At 32.1% G+C, this 19,932-nt stretch overlaps 9 protein-coding genes across 9 annotated transcripts; 5 read left to right on the top strand and 4 right to left on the bottom strand.

The window, feature by feature from the left end:
* Positions 1-1,226: 1,226 nt before the first annotated feature.
* PHYBLDRAFT_167988 (hypothetical protein) lies at positions 1,227-1,932 on the top strand (the record flags this gene model as incomplete). The annotated part of the gene is made up of 4 exons (XM_018435775.1): positions 1,227-1,280; positions 1,439-1,546; positions 1,579-1,800; positions 1,885-1,932. 4 exons carry the CDS (start codon positions 1,227-1,229, stop codon positions 1,930-1,932), a joined length of 432 nt encoding a protein of 143 aa, XP_018292624.1.
* Positions 1,933-3,386: 1,454 nt separating this feature from the next.
* On the top strand, positions 3,387-4,851 carry PHYBLDRAFT_145016 (hypothetical protein; the record flags this gene model as incomplete). The annotated part of the gene is made up of 6 exons (XM_018431348.1): positions 3,387-3,712; positions 3,775-4,049; positions 4,113-4,205; positions 4,335-4,402; positions 4,468-4,552; positions 4,637-4,851. 6 exons carry the CDS (start codon positions 3,387-3,389, stop codon positions 4,849-4,851), a joined length of 1,062 nt encoding a protein of 353 aa, XP_018292623.1.
* Positions 4,852-7,939: 3,088 nt separating this feature from the next.
* Positions 7,940-9,006, bottom strand: PHYBLDRAFT_145015 (hypothetical protein; the record flags this gene model as incomplete). Its single annotated transcript, XM_018431347.1, has 6 exons — positions 7,940-7,951; positions 8,049-8,098; positions 8,192-8,272; positions 8,332-8,682; positions 8,752-8,779; positions 8,851-9,006. The coding sequence occupies 6 exons, from the start codon at positions 9,004-9,006 to the stop codon at positions 7,940-7,942; spliced, it is 678 nt and encodes a 225-aa protein (XP_018292622.1).
* Positions 9,007-9,558: 552 nt separating this feature from the next.
* Positions 9,559-10,959, bottom strand: PHYBLDRAFT_145014 (hypothetical protein; the record flags this gene model as incomplete). The annotated part of the gene is made up of 4 exons (XM_018431346.1): positions 9,559-9,808; positions 9,878-10,067; positions 10,149-10,468; positions 10,556-10,959. 4 exons carry the CDS (start codon positions 10,957-10,959, stop codon positions 9,559-9,561), a joined length of 1,164 nt encoding a protein of 387 aa, XP_018292621.1.
* A 461-nt stretch (positions 10,960-11,420) lies between these two features.
* Positions 11,421-13,158, bottom strand: PHYBLDRAFT_167984 (hypothetical protein; the record flags this gene model as incomplete). The annotated part of the gene is made up of 5 exons (XM_018435774.1): positions 11,421-11,561; positions 11,608-11,959; positions 12,010-12,532; positions 12,565-12,792; positions 12,870-13,158. 5 exons carry the CDS (start codon positions 13,156-13,158, stop codon positions 11,421-11,423), a joined length of 1,533 nt encoding a protein of 510 aa, XP_018292620.1.
* Positions 13,159-13,517: 359 nt separating this feature from the next.
* Positions 13,518-13,958, top strand: PHYBLDRAFT_67504 (hypothetical protein; the record flags this gene model as incomplete). Its single annotated transcript, XM_018441804.1, has 1 exon — positions 13,518-13,958. One exon carries the CDS (start codon positions 13,518-13,520, stop codon positions 13,956-13,958), a length of 441 nt encoding a protein of 146 aa, XP_018292619.1.
* A 741-nt stretch (positions 13,959-14,699) lies between these two features.
* Positions 14,700-16,002, top strand: PHYBLDRAFT_67505 (hypothetical protein; the record flags this gene model as incomplete). Its single annotated transcript, XM_018441805.1, has 2 exons — positions 14,700-15,329; positions 15,481-16,002. The coding sequence occupies 2 exons, from the start codon at positions 14,700-14,702 to the stop codon at positions 16,000-16,002; spliced, it is 1,152 nt and encodes a 383-aa protein (XP_018292618.1).
* Positions 16,003-16,173: 171 nt separating this feature from the next.
* Positions 16,174-17,998, top strand: PHYBLDRAFT_167981 (hypothetical protein; the record flags this gene model as incomplete). Its single annotated transcript, XM_018435773.1, has 3 exons — positions 16,174-16,517; positions 17,789-17,822; positions 17,894-17,998. 3 exons carry the CDS (start codon positions 16,174-16,176, stop codon positions 17,996-17,998), a joined length of 483 nt encoding a protein of 160 aa, XP_018292617.1.
* Positions 17,999-18,173: 175 nt separating this feature from the next.
* Positions 18,174-19,909, bottom strand: PHYBLDRAFT_67507 (hypothetical protein; the record flags this gene model as incomplete). The annotated part of the gene is made up of 3 exons (XM_018441806.1): positions 18,174-18,225; positions 18,325-18,375; positions 19,608-19,909. 3 exons carry the CDS (start codon positions 19,907-19,909, stop codon positions 18,174-18,176), a joined length of 405 nt encoding a protein of 134 aa, XP_018292616.1.
* Positions 19,910-19,932: the final 23 nt, after the last annotated feature.

The raw sequence follows: 19,932 nt of genomic DNA, 5'->3' as shown, positions 1-19,932 counted from the left end.
CATATTTTTCCATATTTTTCCTTATTGACCATTTTCTTTTCTTTTCTTTCTCTTTCTGATTTTTGTTATAACTGTGAATTTTACTGGTAAGATACATTCTTCTTAAAAATACTTCTGTACAGACAACAACAAGATTAACACATTCTGTTGTCATAGATACATATATACTCTCTTAGTGTTTTACTATATTTGCAAACTTTTTTGGTAACATATCTTCTTTTTTTTTAAAGCAATTCTTTTCTTCAAATGTAACTAAATAATAATTATTATTTCAGTTGTCATAGATACTAGCGTGTTTTTTCCTTCTGATGTATTCTCTTTACAATGGCCATCCGGATTAGTCCAGGTTAGTAACTATACTTCATATCATCATCCTATAAAATTATTCTGACTTTTCTCCTTTTTTATAGACAATATCGCCAAAAATATTCCCTACGATTAAACAAGACCATCAACACAGTAATATTTTATTTTTTATTTACTTTTAATATTTATCTGACAGAATATAATTTTTATTACAGATGAATGTTCATCTGCAAAACACGCAATGAATCAAGAACCTCTATCTCTTGGCGCCATCATTGACATGGTAAGACTTCTTCTTTTATTCTCTTAATATGTATGATAGTATTATTTATACTGTATATTAATATATGTTTTTTACTAAAGGTTATATCAACTCTTGACAAGTACTATCTAGGTCTACAAATAAATTGACTTTCTTTGGGTACGTTCATTACATATTCTGTCACCCAATTCACTCAAACTAACTTCTCTATATTATTTTCATTGTTAAAGAAATTATACTTGACACCATGCCTCGAACTCTCAAAGTTTTATTTTTATCTTCTTCAGTCATTATATTGTATGTATCCTCAAATTAATATATCACTCACAACATGTAAATATTTAAATACACATCTAACTTCTCTTCTATTATGTTAAATAGTATCTGTGCCAAAGATAACTACTGAATATGAGGGTTTACAAACATTATATATAAAGCACTGCTTGATTTGAGTCATATGAAGGATACCGATGAAGACAGCCCGAGGCATATAATATTATTCCAATACTATCAACCTAGAATCATTCTATTTTTTCTAATAAATACAAAAATAAACTATAATTCAAACCGATAATAATTGAATATCAAGTAATTGGGGGAGCAGATAATCTATGACCTCATAATAAAGAGTGTTACTGATTGGCTTATAAGCAATAAAATGTCCATGGTTCTAACTATTCACCCAGGGATAGTTCAACAATACAAATGCGACGTAGTCCCTGATTATTAACCTTTAACATGGAAACAGATTGTATTACAGCAAAAAAACAAAGTTTGAAATAAAGTTTTCTTGGTACTCTATTATATACAAAGATATAAAATTACTATTGACTCCAACTTCACTAGTGCTATCAAACTTTACACTTGTAGATAGCAGGTCTGTGCACATGTAACCAGATCAGCTTTGGTATCAGTGGAAATAGGCAAAACCCCACTGTAAAATGCGGAATATTCACAATAGTATGCCTGAATTTCCCGGTGTGTATTTATTGTTATTTTTCCAGTGAAAGTCCATAAAGTACCCTATTAAGGGTCTTTTTGCGGAGAGCTGTACACGCCATGAATCAGTCATTAAGTTGGTAGACATGGAAACTGGTGAAGGGTTTAAGTACCCTCTCTCCATAATTAATCAACTACTTGGTGATTCAGGTAGTGATAGCCAGTCTGCTGATAACTCTCCCAACATCAATGTGATTTATGATGTTGTCTGTAAGCTGGCAAAGTCACTGAAGGTAAATACAGTGAGGGGCAAAAAGAATCGCCTTTTTTTAGATCCCAATTGTTCTCCAAAATATATCTATTTTTCATGCTTAAAGAAAAGAAGCAAATACAGCACTTACAGATCCCAAACTACTTCAGATTAAAGTTGAAAACACTTATTTTTATTATGTTAGAGAAGAGTCTTTATTTTAGTACTTGGTATTATGACCATTTGCATCTATTACAGCTTGCCACCTTCTCTTCATGCTCCGGACCAAACTTTGCAAATACTTCTGGGGGATTATCTTCCATTCCCTAATTACGACATGTCTCAAATGGTAAACGCTATACAGATTATATCTGTTCATACGTACTCTACGCTTGAGATATGCCCAGAGATGCTCGATTGGATTCAAGTCTGGACTTTGAGGTGGCCAGCTGCCCAAAAGTTTCACCTTGTCTTTTTTTTCATTCTCTTGTCAGCGCACTCACATGGCAGCTAGTGTTATCCTCTTGTAGACGAAATCTTCTCCAGTTATCTTTCTCTTTGAATGCCTTTAAAGAAGGGAGGTAGGCTCTTTCCAAGGTTGCAACATACTTCTTGGAATTGATATTTCCAGGCACAACGTCTAAAACTCCGACAGCCTTTCCATAGAAGCACCCTCAGACCATAATGGAGCCACCTCCAAACTTCACAGTTGGTGAGACGAAGTTGGGCTCAAAGCCCTTGCCATTTGGCCTGAGAACGCACTGGCGTCCATCACTTCCGTGGAGCTGGATCTTTGACTCATCAGACTAGATGATGGAATTCCAATCTGTTGTTTTCCAGTGCAGATGTTCCTTAGCCCATTGGAATTGCTTTTTATGATTGATTTCCGAAATCTTTGGTTTCGAAATCATCTTTCAAGAGTATATTACAGCCTTGCAAAGAAACTTTCTCAAAGTCTTTACAAAAACTGGTGTGGGCAAGGTTCTAGCAATGGTACTCATTGGCTGTGTGGGATCACGGCTAATCTGAAGCATAATTCGTCTTTTGTCTCTCTCATTTAACTTTAAAGGTCTATCAGGTCGTGGTGCAGCCATATGCGAGCCATTTTTTTTGTAGCTCTGAAGAACACACTTCACCACGTCTTGGCTTATGTCTACTTTTTTGGCAATGTCAACCTGACTAGTGCCATTCTTAACACTCTCATGGACAATGATTGCACGAGTTGTATTATCCGTGTTTTTATATCCATTGGTAGAAATTTTAGTAATCTTTTTTGTGCATTCGGTTTGATTGTTCATTTCATAAAATGTTAATTTAAGAGAAAAAGAGAAAGACTATTACATTTGCTGATTTTGGCATTTTAAAAAAAAAGGCGATTCTTTTTGTCCCTCACTGTACAGAGTTATTTTTAATGTACATGTTAAATATATAAGCATATAGTAACAATACTTAACATAAGCTAACTTTCCCGGACTGATGGAGAAATCAAAACTAGCAGTTTCAATTTTCTATGCATATGCTCATGTTTAACACTGCCAGGTTAAGCTCAACCCTAAATATAGAGATGGGTTTGGCTTGACAGATGGTGAATGTTTGGAACGCCTCTGATCATATCTTAACTGCTTTGCAATGATGACCAGAAAGATGGGACAAGCAAACCAGAAGTTGGTCTTGTACAGAGCCATCAAGTTCTGCAATGAGACGAAGAAGGTTGAGTTGGGCTTGATGTTGGAAAGTAAGTATGTCAAAGCAAAGCGCATCATAGAAGAATCCAGAAAGGCATTGGAGGGATTCGACTGTGTTGTGATTGAGCAAGAATGGAAGCAGCATGTTAACAAGGTAGAGAAGTCAGAGAACTACATTGACATTGCTGATTTGATGGAGTCCGGCTGTAAGGTTCAGGGCAATATTGCTTTGTTCCTTGTAAATTTTACAATTTTGCGCCAACTAAGAGAGTAAGTGTATTTAGAGCTTTTTTCTTATGTTTTTTGTCATTAAAAAATCAATTTTATTGTAGGCTTGCTAATGATGCCAACGGAAATCATGTGAAAGATGAGATCAATAGGCTGAAGCACGAAATGGAGAAGTTGAAGACGAAGATCCAGGAGGAATTTGAGGACTTCCAAGAACCTGATGAAGAAAATACAAACCTCATAAAATATATAGAAGAAAATGCCCAGCTAGGGTACAACAAGTTCCAAGCTTACAAAAAAATATTCAAAGATGCGATTAGAGCCAATGTTCAAATGTATCATGATACCTTGGCATTGCTTTACAAATCTGGCCATATTGGTAAGAAGGGGAAAAGGTGATTGCAATTATTTCATGAATTAATGCTTTTAAATATATATATAGGCACAAAAAAGTCCAAACAACACGAAATTAGCCTGAATAAACAGGCCAAACAAATTACCTACCTCCTGCAAGCATTCAATTTTGAATTCAATGGTAACAGTGATTTTTAGACTTTTCACAATGGAAATATTAAACTGTTATTCTTACTTTTATACTCGTTTTTTAAAAGAGTCTTTGACCTTTGATTCAATAATCAAAAAAAAAGCATTTTCTGGGATACAGAAATCTGCCCCAAAGTCCACCTCTTTCTTGCCAAGAAAAGAGCAGAAGAAGAAATTGCACTTCTGAAGGTAATAATTAATATAAAGATACTAAGGATTTTAAAAATAAATTAACTAATATATAAAATTTCAAGCGTGATGCCTTCTGGCTTCAATACTATGTCACAAAAGAAAGGACTTTAATAGAGCAAGGGCTAAAAGCCCTTGACAATGCTGTAGGTACTCTGGACAAAGAGGTTCTTTGCGGGATGCAGTTCCTTTTGGCTAGAAAGCTTTGGCTTTCTATGTCTTGGGAGTGAGCAGTCTTTGCTCAGACCAGTTTCCTTCTGGAATTTTCGTCTTCTCCCTCCTCCATTCCTTTTGTCTCCTCCTACATCTCTTCTTCTTCACTCATCATTGAAGACATAAACTCCCCCGATGATGGAGAAGCCAGTATCGCTTTTGTTGTGGAAGGTGATGATGACAACGAAAATAACGATGACAATGATGACAATGACAATGCCAATGAAGACGAATAACACAATAACGTATTTGAGTCTGAGGCAATATATGGTAAGTTACTCTATTATTGTAAAAAGTCTATTCAGTTTATTTGTTAGCATTTAAAGTTGATAACTAAGATAAGTTTCTTTTCCCTAGGATAACACAAACTCTCACCCATTTTTTTTTTCTTTTCTTCTTTTTTTTAATATTTTTTTTAATAATAATAATAATAATTTTTTCAAATCTGTAAAATGCTTTAATAGCTTTTACAAGTATAAATATCATAAAATTATAGAGAAGCTGACAGCTTAATTTTTACTGTTTGAAGTATACTTCTTGTTTTCTACATTTAATCAAGAAGTAAAAAAAAATGTCTATTTTAAATACATGTTTTATGTTTCAAGATTTTATTTTACTTCTTTCTGTAATATATATATTACTTATATCATTATAGTCTATCAGTAATTAATTCAATAATACATATAACTACATACTTATTTTGAGATAATAAAATATCAAGTTTTTATCTAATTTCATTAGTATTTTGCATGCTTTATTTTTTATTTTATTATTTTCAAAAGCAAGTAAATAGCATTTCTCATTCAGAAAGTTACAATATTAAAAATTATTTTGTTTTATTGGTATCTAGCTGTTTAACTCTGTTTACATAAATAAAATTTGTTTTGTTTGCTATTTTATTTTATTTTACTTTAAAAACATATAATTTCATTTCGCATAACATTAAGATATTTATAAAGAATAAATAGTATAAAGCAATTCATTAAATATTCAAAACATTTAATTTTTTTTTTTAGCAAAACAGAAAGATTAATAATTTTTTTTCAAAAAAATACAAAAAAATGCTTCTGGCAAAAGTTGAACCTTGGCTGTCTCTATCATAGTCGAAAGTGACAACAAATAATCTATAGCAAAAAGTTTTAATATATTAATTATAATATAATGTTATAGTATTGTTTACCAAGCTACTTTTTCCACTCATTTTCACTATGAAACCACTCATTTTCACTGTAAAGATGTTGGCATGGTCACATCCAAAGTCACATTTTCTCAATGTTAAGTCACAGCCTTTGTCATTTTTGTATACTCTTTTCTCTTATTTACTTTTTTTTATTTTTTTGTCTGGTATGTTATTTTTTTATGTTCATTGTATGTTCTGATTGACATGATCAAAACTCTCTTTTATTTTATTTTATTTACTTTTCTCAGTATGTTTTCTGCTATAACTTCAATTGTCCTGAGTGAAATTGATAGCCTTCTCTTTATTTTACTCACTCAATATTTGTATCCAAAGTTTTTCCAATCTTCTTTTTCATTTCTGTCACTTCTGAACTCTGTTCTTTGAGTTACATTTTGTAATTATTCTATTCAAATCGATTTGTACTTTTAGCAATTTAATTTATAATTGATTCTACATTAGATCTTTACATAAAGGATGTAGTTTTTTTAATTTGCAAAAAGTAACATAATAGTCTTACTGCATTTTGGAATCACTGTTTGCAAATAAAATAATAAATTTTAATTTTAATTATTCATATTTTTCTATTAATAAAATGTATTTTATTTTCTTTAAAAAATTAATAGGCTAAACATAATTATTATTATTGTCATAAAACAATATCATATATAACTAGTGTTTGTTAATACCAGCTTGTTTTTTTTTGAAGTGAGTATATTTAAAAGTATAATATAAGGACTTTGTTCACAGCTATCAACTTTTGTAATATCTGGAAAGAATATATTAATAAAGATTGGGGAGGGTGCTAGTTGCTTTCATTAAACAAAGCCAAAAGTTACAATATGAAGACTAAAGACAAAAGTAGACAGGAAGAGTTAGTTAAATCAAAGATAAATATATAAATATTGATTATTATTTAAATTGTTATATAAAGCTAGCAATGATATTGACTTTGCAAGTAATAGACTACATTAATAAAATGTTACAATTGAATAAATATATAATCAATAAGACAAGCTAGTTAATTAATAAGTGATGTACATAAAGACCAACTTATGAAATGATAATATTTTGCCCTTTCTTTTTATATAAAGATGCGTTTTTTTACTCATCTAGTAATAATACTTGATACTAAAAGAATTTCAATAAAACTCAAGACATGCTATATTAGTTCTATAAAACACGTACTTGCTAATATCTGTCCTTGATGAAGTGCAATTGATAAATAAATATTCAATATAATTTTTACAGAGTTGATTTATTCACAATATTGATAAGCATAACTGGAATTTATTTAAGAAAGAAGATTTTTTATTTACAAAATTAAAATGTCAAAAAACAATAACTTTATTACCTAAGACATCAGTATAAACATGTATTCTACTTCCTTAGATTTTGTTTTGTTTTTGCTTGAAAAAAAATAAAGTCTAAAGTATACCCTTACAAAAATAAATAAATTATATGACATTGTTTTTATAATTCTAAGCAGTAGCATTAGATGAACCAAAAAAAACTTGATACAATTGGGAAAGAAAGCTAATTAAGCAAAGCATTAAAAACATTTTTTTAGGATAGCCTTACAATTATTTTAAAAATACATACTATCTTTTGTAAAGCAAAGCAGAAGGTCATATAAGCATTGTTTATCAAAACCATTACTTCCAAAGACTTAAATTTTAATATATATCTATTCTTGTTTCAAGTTTATTTGTTGATCTTAATATTTAAATAAAATCGTCAGGTAGTTGTTTTTCATTGCTGATTTATCTTGACTAGCGCTCTCATCTGTCTTTAACTGTTTGTGCATGATTACAAGAAGTTTATGACAAGATTTATGAGGCCATTCAATCGAGTGTTTGATACATGTTACAATATGATGATGATGGCAAAGGGTAACATTTTATTTATTACTTAAAATACTTATATTGTGTATATTATTAAAGTGGATTAGGAAAGAAAAAATTTTGAAGTCATTTTTTTTGTTTTGAAAATTAAAATACATAAAAAAAACAAGCCACAACAAATAGTAAAAGCAAGAATCTATTGTACAACACTGGAAAGCCTTCGGATAAGATGTACACATAAATTTAGCATATAAATTATTAATTATAGAAGTTAGAGATAAAAACATGTTTTTATTAAGCTTGTCAAGCCTTACGCTAAAGAGCAAGAGAAAGAAATAAGCCCTTTGTCTAGGGCATCAACTAACATTTCTTTTTTAATATCTTTCATAAGATTGAGTGGCACAAAAGGCACCTTTTCTGGCCATCCAATGGCTCTGATGGTGCCTTTCTTGTTTTTGATTGCTTTTCAAGGGAAAGATTTTCTCGTTTCCCCAGTTTCTTCTAAGAGATTGATAATATAAAGTAAATGTTAATTTTGATATTTTATAGACTTACCATTGAACAAACTTATCAAACGTTTGTTCATCTTATTTCTGAAGTCGTTGACAGCAATGGTCATGGGTTGTATTTCCTGCACTATGACAGAAAAATATATTAAGATAAAATAAATAATACATCTATTATATAATACTTACTTGGGCGTCTTTCGACGTTTCCCATTGCTTCCAAGAAACTCTTCAGAGCACCATCTTCCTCAATACACTTAAAAAATATAGAAGACGTATCTCCTGACAAGAGGCAACCAATCTTTCGACTGGAGCTGGTGCCTGACTCCCAGAACAGAAACAGACTATCGTAGTTCATTGATAGCTTCATTGTCTCCATGATGGTTAATATGGATTTTGCATCATGATTGACATCAGGGACAGAAGATTCCTGGTGAAGAGTAGTGGAATCTTCTTTCGCCATCTCGTAATATCTGCCTTTTTCTAAAGGACCCATTGAGTTGTACGAATCAATGATTTCCTTGCGTCTGTAGTTTTCCCCTAAAAATATATTTCGAATTGTTACAAAACTATTGTTTTACTTGTAATCAATGCAGTTAATTGTATTACCATCAAGTTTTCTCTTGTTCTTTATCTTCTTAGTGTAAAGATTAAAAGGATTTTTTTAATCTTTTTGGGCCCCAAAACAGTATTGCTGAAATTATAGACAGCTTCAGCCATGTTTTCAACAACCTTTTGTTGCAAATTAAATTCTTTAGCAAAGCTAATTTTGAATTCTTTTCTACACTGCAATTTTAATTGCAGTTTTTCTACTGCATTGGTTGGCAAGTTTGCAGCATCATTTAAGAAGCTATTAACGTTCATTTTTAGGTATTTAATATATAATAATAAGAATATGAAATAAAATAAACAATTATTTCAGTTGTTTTGGAATAATGACCAGATGACATGTCAATTCATCTGATGGGAACCTGATTTTGCTATCAATCATATATTGTAATTTATTAGTAACTAATGGTAAAATTATTAGCCTTACACTAGATAACTAGATATCTAGATAACACTATGCCGTTAGCAAATGTGACAAATAATTTTGCAGGGGAAATTTGCATTTTAATAAATGAAAATTGTTATCCAGATTTGTAAGGTGATTGTTTTTGGTTGTTTAACTCAGACAGCCATTTTAAATGAGAAAATAAAGAGGACTGTTGTTTTTTGTTTGCAAGTTTGATCAAAGTCAAGAACATAGCCAATCAATTAGATATACCATAAATTCGGTTTTTCTGGCATTGAAAATTTTTAAATCAAATGGTAATAGCAACAGATTTTACTATTGTTTTGGGTGATTTTTTTAAAGAGATTAAATGTTTATATATGTATTAAAAGAATAGGGAAAACAAACAAAGAAAAAAAAACCTATTGGTTGTATTTTGGTGATGACCAGATAATGTGCCAAATGGCCTTGTTGTTTGGGTTGTGGATGAAGCCAGCGATCCCCTCAATAGACTTCACGTCCACCACCTTCATCACACCAGGTGCCAGGCTATCCCACGCAGGGAAAAGATCCTGGTTCACGCGTTGAACATCAGAAAGACAGTTGATGGCCGCAAAGAGTCTGATCACTCTGTTGACAGTTTGAGAGAAGAATTTAAGAATAAATCCATACCTTTCAAAAATATAAATGAGTTATGATTAATAAAAGTTAACAATGTAGAATACAACTAGTGCTACTTACTCCCTGGCATCGTTGAGCACAGCAAGATTGTTTGCTCGGCCATGCCTGCTGTCAACAGAGGACCAGACTCTATAGACCACCGAGTCTTTCCACATCTTGTTGGTGCAAACCACTTCATTATTTTCCTCAAAGGAAACAATGTCTTCTCTTGCCCAGAAAGGCACCAAACTGTGGACCAAGTCCTGGCACTCTATGCCAATGGCGGCAGCCAACTCAGCCAGAGAGCTTCGAGTTGGCCTGGATCAAAGTTGAGGACTGGCAACATTGTTACTTGCAACCTCGAAGTTGCTGGTCCTTTTGTCATTTGTGACACAAATGACAGGTCGGCAACCAAGACAGTGATTGATTGCTGCCTTTCTGAGCAAGAGATTCTCCATGTTCTTTCCTGGTTTCTTTCTCAACTTGATTGCCATGCTGTAGACACCGATTGTCCTTTTGATGGGCGTACAACTGTATGCCTGCAGAGGGCCCATCTCCCACATCATATAGCCAAGATGAACCAGCATATGCTGGTTCATCACGAAAATCGTAGGCTTCAGCCTCTTTTCTTTGATCTCACAACGGAGGAAGGCATGCCAGCAACCAATGGCCCTATAAAGATGATTAAAACACTGATCAGCATATATCCAATTGACTTACTCCTCTGCTTCTTGGATATTGGCAGCAGTGATCCTCTACTGCTGGGCAATTCTGCATGCAGTGACAAGGTTCATCACTGCTGCTTTTATATGATCAAAAACGAAATGATCAATGACAATCGTTGGAACAACAAACAAGAGAAAGTCTGTCCAATCAACAGCCTTCCTCTTGCCATTGGATTCCTTCCAGGATCTCCATGTTCCCATGAAATCGGCTGGTATATCGGTTCTGGATGCGCAAATTGCTTTGTCAATATCTTCCAGACTGACATCCAAAGCAAACGGGAATCCATGGTGTTTCAACTGGTCTTGCAAGTGAATGCCATGTGCATTTCTTCTACTGTCATTGATCGTGGGGCAGAACTTTCCTCCAAGTGCAACGTACAGCTTGTGGTGATCCAGACACTCGGATGTTGGATTTATCACATATAAGAACATATTCATATTGGGATAGCATAGTAGCTATCATCTTGTCAGTATAAAATTTATATAAATGATTAAGTAATCAGCCCAATAATTATTACAGTTAGTACTGTAGATAATATCTTAAAGATTGTTAAGATAATTATATCATACTGCCGGGTAAACTGTGTCAGATCGATATGGAGCTAATTTAGTAGGAAGTCCTAAAGCTCTAGTATAAAAGAGAAAAGAATAGCTAAGAGCTAAAGAAGTACGATTTATGACTTGATGTCATAATTGTAACACTGACACTAGTTAAGCAGTAAATACACTCTAATAACCAAATATAGTAAAGGAAGAAAGCCTTAAGAAACTAAGACATAATGACAAGAGCAGATTGTGTTTTCTTATAAAAATGGACACTTTTTATTTATGAATAAAGACAACTTATATACAGTCTCAAAGTATTTCGATACGTCTCTATTATCAAATATTTTATTTTTCTATTGTTTCGTACCTGAAATATCACACAGCTGCTGGTCTATACTGTGACCTAGAAGGTGCATCTCATCCAGTCTGAAGAAAGCAGTACTGGTCATTGTGGGTAAGTCCTTGAAGACGTTGGGCCCTTTGATGCCATACATCTAAAATGATATCAATATTTATTTTGTTTAACAGTTTACAACTTACACCTCCAATGGACTGGTATAGACTCTCTTCTGTTCTCAACAGCAACGGTCCGTCTCTTTCCACAATACAAGGCATGCTTGAATCTCTTGCACCATATGAGATGCAAGCTCTGCATCCATGATGGGCATTGTGATGAGCCAGGTTCATCAAGTCAGAGACGGCTGGAGTATCTCCAGTTGCCATGACAAGGTGAACCATGGCAATCACCAGTCCAGAATCAGTCTGAAACTGCAGGCCATTTGCCCTCAAGTTTCTCAGATCATCAAGAACAGGCTCCAAAAACGAGACGATATCTTTTGGATGGTTAGGTCCTGGTATAATAGCCAACTGCATCATGTTACCTGCCTTGTATCTAAGTAGTTCGTATTAGTAACTTTATCTAAATTAATTTTTTTTAAATACTTTTCTTTAGGATTGATATTCAGGTTAATAACATGAATAACAGAGGATGACATTTTGGCATTTTTAAATGAGTTGAACTGGTCAACAAACATGGACACCAAAATGTCATCCTGACCAACCACTCCACAATCAAGTAGCCATCTGACTGCGTCTCTATCAAAGATGTCTTCATGTACATCTTCACGTCTGCCAGCCAAACACCTTGTATCATAGGCCATCTTGGCCCGTTTCTCGGGGTAGGCAAGTTTGAACTGCAGTTGCTCTGAGAGAGGCACGATCTGAAAGGTCTGTGCAGGCTTTACACTCGCTCTCTCTACTTTGTAACTGCCCTCACTGCAATGAGGACATGTCTCATCCTTGTCGATAAAGTCTCCTTCTTCTACTGTTGAGAACCGGCAGCATCCATTTATGCACATATCATATGCAATGGACTTCACCGGGTACTCCTCCTTCAACAAGGTGTCTACCTTGTAGTATGATAGGAGTGAATCCACTTTAGCTGAAATGGTGGTAAGTGCATGTGCTATAAAAAAAGTATACTAATTATAAACTTACTGGATCCAAGTTCTGCCATGTACTTATTGACAATTTTTATGCATTTGTCATAGACTTCATGAGAGACGTTGTTCTCAAAAAACATGGAAAACAATTCCAGACTGACAGCCTGTGCACGACTGTTGGACATGTATGTGGAAACAAAATGTTCATGATCAGTAACATGTTCTACTGGAACGTTGTACACTCTGTCTGGGTTACAGACATGCAAATATCCATAGTTATTATCTGATATATTTAAGTTTTTAGGGTTAGATACAATTATATTTAATACTAATATTTTCTTTTACTTGTTTATTTCTTACCAGAGACATAGTCAATGCTTTTGTTGATTTCCTCAACAGACTCGACTTGGACATCATCAATATCCATACTCTCTACTTTGGTGTTGTTTTTATTTTCTGCAGCCAAGAACTTGGCAAAGTCCATAGGAGCAGCAATAGAGCCCTTGTTCCTGTTGTTGAATTTTCTGCAGGCTTGAGCAATAATACAGGTCTTAATTTGGTTTGAGCATTCCACAACAAATGAATCATCAAGCCTATAACCACTTGTTCTGATTTCGGAATCATGGTTAAGTAAATCTTTGATATTCATTTTAGTTTATATTTGTATGTTAAAAGAAGTAGGAGTGTAAGGTTGCAAAAAACGTTCAAGATATGAGAATATTTTTTTATTATATTGACACGTTGGTAGTAAAATTACGAGTGCACTAATTGTCTTGAAAAAAATTTTCAACAGAATTTTGAAAGTTTGTTTCTAAATTACTTTCTACTCATTTTTTCAGCCAACTTTGCCCCTTTCTTTTTATTTTCCAACTGTATTTTTTACTATGTCAACATACAAAATCTCACAAATTCTTGAGCGTCTGGCATACTTAGAAGAGTCTAATGCTTTACTAAGATAAAATTTCTTTATTGGAAGATAGACGCGAATCTTTGACCAAGGATTCCAAAATGGAACAAGCTCTGTTGACCAGAGACAATGCTCCGAGTGCAATTCTGCTGTTGCCTACAACTGGTGACCATGACATCAAATGGCCCTCGCCTAAGGGGAAGTCAGGCGGTTGGAATCAGTTGGTTAAATGCTTCAAGGAAGTGTTGGTCACACATTTTACCAGAGGCGACCTCATCAAAGCCAAACAAATGTACAGAGTAGTGGGCAAGATTACTCAAGAGCTAGTCCACTACTCCTTCTCCAAGTACAGTACCAATAATATTGCCATACCATCATGGGGAAGTCTGGCAGATGACCAAAAGGCAATAATGAGCAGCAGCCTTGAAGAGAATGCAGCCCTGAAAAACATTGCTCTTCACAGGTTCGAAAATTCTTGGGGAGCATTACTCATACTCTCTCACAAGTGGAGAACTGCCAAATATCATGGAAGATCTTATTAACAAGTAAGGTACTTATAAATATAAAGACATTCATACGTTTAATTACAACTAATACAAATCAACTGTTTTGTTTTGTTTATTAAAGTAGGTAATACTAACTTTTATATTTTCAATCTATAGAAACCTAATAAAAATATCATTTTAAAAAATAACTTTATGAAATATAATATAATTTGTTTATTGCCCTGTGTACTTCTTCTACTATTTTGTATGTTTTTTTGTGTTTGTTTTTTGTAGTTTTTTTTGTAGATTTTTTGTATTTTTTTTTGTTTTTTTTATTTTTTTTTGTTTTTTTTTAAAAAAAAAATTTCAGGGACCAAAAATTAAAAATAAAAATTAAAACAAATTCGCCCATGACGTATTACATATTTTTGACCAATGAGTGAATAGATAAATTTACTCAAACAAGGTCGAGCTCATCTTAATATATGTCTTTTACTGGCTGGAAAGGGTTGTACAGCACTAAATAAAGATCAAAGTCCTGGTATTCCACAGATCCAATTTGCTAAGATATGTAGCACTAACAGAGTTATAATTGATTTTTATTGGGCCATTGAGAATGTGCAGTTTTGTACATAATTGCTTGAAATGTGAAAGTCTATATTTTCTGGTAGATGAAAAATTATTAACTGAAATAGTGACTGTTAATACTTTCTCTTGTTTTTGAATTGTTTATTTGAAACAAAGGTTCTATATCCCTTAAATCATGCGTTTTTATTTTCAAATAATTATTCACTAAATATGTCAACAAACAACATTCAATTCAATGAAAACATTTACACTTTGGCAACAATCTCTGAAGCAATGGAGTGTATATCTGTTCCTGGAGTGATGACTCTTAGACTTGATATTACTATAAAAGTTAGAACATCTAAGTGGAGAGATTGCTTGCTAGAAATTGGTAAATCATGTGCAGTCAAATGGATTATCTGTAATTCTAACAAGCAATCTACTGATATTACTGCTGAAGAAGCCAAAGACAGTGGTATTAAGATGTGCTTTTCCCAAGAGTATTTGTGTCATCGTGCTGGCACTTATGAATCCAAGGCAGCCATGAGAGTAGTTCAGAAAAGAACTAAGAAAAATAAGTGTTCTGCTCTTCTTCGTGTCAGAGGACTCTTTAAGACGCCAGAGTGGTATGAGATAACTTTGACAAAAGATCATACTGAGCATACTCCTGGTGATGTTCATGAAGATATCCATACTCTTCCTCTTGCAAAGAAATACCTCCATGAGCTGTCCCAACAATTAGAACAGTCGTCTAAATCTGCTAGCCAGATACGTATTGATATGCTGAGAGCTATTGATAGATATGGAAGAAATTCTGAATGCAAGGTCAACTATTATAACATTTGGAACTTGATGAATAAGGTAAACATATGAATTTATGTTAAATAAAATTTTATTTAACCAATTGTTTATAGATAAATAAGACTTTGTATCATTTTGACAAGGATCAAATAATTTTTTCATGATTTGGATAAATGAGAAACTTCTTGCAATGAACTTCTCAATTTTTAAGGCCAATACCAGCTACTCACCAAGTTTAAACGTATTTGCTTGTGGTTTTATGTCGCCAATACAGCAAAATAAGATGAAAAATGCTGCTTCTTTTTGCTTGGATGCCACTCATGGTATCTCTGAAAAAATCGATGAGATTCTTTACACTCTTCTTATCCATGATGAAGAAATTGGTAGAGGCTGGCCTGTAGCATATATGATTACCAATGATAGAGGTGTGAGCCCCATTGTGCAGTGGCTGCAATTCTTAAAGTCTTCTCTCTTTCTTGTTAATCCAAAACAAATAACTATTGATTGCTGCTCGGCTAAAGTTCATGCAATTCAAACCATCTTTCCTATCACACAAATCCAATTCTGCATATTTCACGTAACTCAAGCATGGAACAGAAAGCTCTCTGACTCCGTTAAGATTCCTGGCTCTTTGCCATCTGAGGCTTGTCTTCTTCGTAGTGAAATGATGAAATCATTTCAAGAGATTGTGTACGAAGAAGATTTAGATCAGTTTCATCACAAACTTGTATAGTTCAAAGAAGATTTTAACAACCAATGCATCTTTTTGGACTACTTTGAGAAAAACTGGTGTAGTGAAGACAAATTTAAGATTTGGAGTAGAGCATATCATGAACATCAATTTTCATATATGCTCACCAATAATTATATTGAGTCTTGACATAACCAACTGAAAACTGTCTTCATGAAGAGATCCCGAAACAAACGTCTGAATAAACTTGTATTCATTCTTGTTCACGATGTTGAATACTATCTTTCTCAAGAGTACGATAGAGTTATGTCCAACAATGGGGCAAAGAGTGCATTTACAAGAGAACAAAGAATACACGAGATGGAAGCAGAAGAAGTTGATGATGATGAAAGAGAAGCAATAATTGTTGCTCCTGATTCAGTAGATAGTAGACAATGTCAGATTCAGTCATTTGTTGACCAAAATACTGCTTATGTAGTTGAGGTTTCAGATACAAACACAATTATCTCATGCACTTGCTTTGATTTTAAAAGAAGATACAGACCTTGCAAACATATGTATCTATTGAAGATACACACATCGAACTCTATTTTCTTTTCTACTACTTCTGTCATTACTACCAATCAAATACACACACCACAAACTCCACAAAACACTGAAAATCCCAGCAATCGATCTAGACTCTTTTTTGACCAGTGTATAAAAACAAATCAAATGATACACCAATCTCATCAAGATCTTACAAAACTATCCTAGTATATAACAGATGATGAAGCCAAGCATGTCTATGATATGCAACAGCTTTATCTTCAGTCAATTTAAGCTTTAAAAGACAAATACGAAGTGAACTTTCCCAGATCAAACATACAACAATAACAATATATTTATCTTTCTTTTTTTTCAAAAAAAATTGTGCTATTAATTGAAACGATTATCAAAGTAACTTAGTAAACTATGAACTTTTTTATTTTCTGGTAGGTGAATTTTTTTGTCTGATTTTCTGATAGATAAGCCTCTTTTTCGGCTAATACTTTACCATCTACCAGAAAATATAGACGTTCTGAAATGTGCACTGCGGAACTACAATTTGTGCCATTTTCTACAGTGCATATTATGGTAATATAATCATATGAGATATAATCACTATCATGCATAATAAATCTGTGTGTTAAATAATAAAGTAATTGGTAAACACCTTTGATTGGAATAGCTGAGATGTTATATTATTTCTTTCAGACTTATTCTCAATTACAGCAGTAGTCAATACTCATTTACAACACATATAACTATCAGTAGATAGTTCCATATAGAAAAATAATCGAATTTTATTATTCTTTACTTTTCTTTTGAAATAAACAACCTACACAAGTTCTCACAAATTCTTTTGTCTATATTGTGTTTTGTTTTATTTTCTCCCCACAACAGAGAGAATGGCTTAGCATTTTTTAAAAACATTTCTTTGAGTTGCAACATTGATATTAAAAGTCAGTAGACTAATAAGAATTTTATAAATCGATTTTGAATAGGTGTGGGATTATGTGCTTCACATTGTTTCTTAATCTACTTTACTGACAAAAGTTTGTTTATTACATATGTTTACATCTAGTATATCATTATTTTTTACAGAATATGTCTATATATTCTTGTTTTTGACATATGTATAATAGAAAATCAATATTTTACTCTGTGATCAGTTATTTATCTTGGGTCTCATTAGCTGACAATTAGCTTTTTCATCATCTGGTCAAAATGAGTTGAGGTAATATCTTCGCATCTAGTTTACAAATTAATTGAATACTAATTATATTTTGTCCATTTTTATTTGTAGAGATTTTAACTTTTATGAGATTCAACTCAGCAAAGTCAAAGATAAACTTTTATTTAACTTATATTTTTAAATTTGAAATGTTTATTCATATTTATATTTTATTAGATTGCTCTTGTACTCCAATATTATAGATTTTCTTTCGTACTTTTGTCTTTAAGAATTATGAGCGATGTGGACTCCATGACCCTATCTTTATCTTATAATAACTAGATTTAATTTACTATATATTTATGTTCATAAATTATATAATATAGCTATAGCTTAGCATTTTTTTTTACTTTGAAACAAAAAATAAAACCCAATTTATTTGAAACATAATTTTTTGAACTATTTTTGATAATTTGAAAAACATATTTTTAAATTCATGATTTATTTCAATCAGAATTTATTGCAGAGACTTGTGTCTATATATGGGCATGTAAGATACATCTATATTTCTATATAAGAATTTTTTTTAGTAATTATTTGTTAAAGAGCAGAGTTCTATATTAATCCATAACAGACAGAAGGTGAAAAAGTGGGTAAGTCAACTTTACTTTCCTAGGCGGCTTCCTGGACAGACCCCCAGTGAACCCTCAGGAGTACCTCTTTTTTTCACATAGTGATAGTCATAAATAGTAATGATAGATAGTAGGGTGTGTTCAGAGATAAATATCTAAGGTTTTAGATGATTTTCAAAGTTTAATGACTTTTGCTACAGACAAGTTATAGAGAATTAATTAAACATGTTTTATAGGGAAGACTCTTCCGAATAATTCTTGTTTAAAAGATTCTAAAAACAAGACTTAAATAAAACATTATGGATCTTCAAATTCAAGAGATATCAATAGAAAATATAGAAGTTTCAGCATTTTTTTTAATATTGAAATGAAAAAGAAAGTCACTATAGCAACAAGTACATTTCAATGTTCTTAAAAAAGATAGTTATCTAATATAAAATACTATTTTTTCGATTTTCTTTCTATATATATTAGGGATTGAATATATTTTACTATTGGAGTTTTCATTGGATAAGATTGAAAAAATTTCAAAACTTTGATACTTATGCTCAAACACACCATAATAATAAAATTCATAATAAAAATTTTTATTACAAAACATATTTGTATTAAGTTTATATTTTCCAAGGGGATGACTTTTATTAATATATAGCAAATATAGTTTTATTTTACCTCCAAAAAAAATAAATAAAAATAAATAGAAAAAATATTTTTTTAAAAAAGTGAAACTAGATAACTACTCAATAATTCAGTTTTTGACTTGTAAACACAACGCACTTGGGATTAATGTAATCTTATTTTTGAAGAAAATGTTTTCTGTTTATTTTTTTATTTTGACAAAAAAAATGAGTAAATTTTTTTAATATTTTTTATTATTCTATCACTACAGGAAATCATATGTTAAATTATGTCAATTTATGGTGTTTAATGTCAAAATCCATGTCTTAAAATGTCACCATTAAATTGATATTATTTATCAGAGACATTTTTTTTATTTTTTGACATAAATCCATGTCGACATTAATTTATGTTTCTTTGTGTCAAAATAGAGCAACATAAATACACAAGCAAACCTATGTCTTTTGATGATAACATAACTTCATGTTGACATCAATATATGTCAAAATATGTTGAAAAAAAAGATGGTTTGCATAAGGGTTTTTTTTTAAAAAAAAAAGTTTTATTTTTTAAAGCAGACATATAGTTTGTCTTCTAAAGAGAGAGAAGGTAAAGTAATTGCATAACCTTGAACGTTTGCAAAATTGATAATGCAGTAAGAGTTCTCTATTTTTTTTATTGCTGACAAGTTTACAAATAACCTGCTCTTTTTATCTTCGTCCAAAACCTGTTTTTCTTTTACCAGTGCTAGACAATAGTCTTGATAGTCAAACATGACTTGAATGTTGCTTATAGAAAGTTTTAAAGACATGTCCAGGGTGATCTCTTTTGAAATTATATCAATCTCGTCTCTTCCTCTATTTTTTTTTACTGTCTGATGATTGCCGGCAACTGTATACTCTACTCTGTTAACTATGAGCACTTTTGAGTCGAAGGGTATGTTTTCACAAACACAGAAATTTAGTAGCATTTCATCAAAAGGTATGTTCTCGGCATCAAGCATCATATCCAACTCATTAGAAGAAA

Source organism: Phycomyces blakesleeanus (assembly GCF_001638985.1).
Source record: "Phycomyces blakesleeanus NRRL 1555(-) unplaced genomic scaffold PHYBLscaffold_9, whole genome shotgun sequence".
Classification (NCBI taxonomy): Eukaryota; Fungi; Mucoromycota; class Mucoromycetes; order Mucorales; family Phycomycetaceae; genus Phycomyces; species Phycomyces blakesleeanus.
This window is presented reverse-complemented; position numbering and strand designations above follow the sequence as displayed.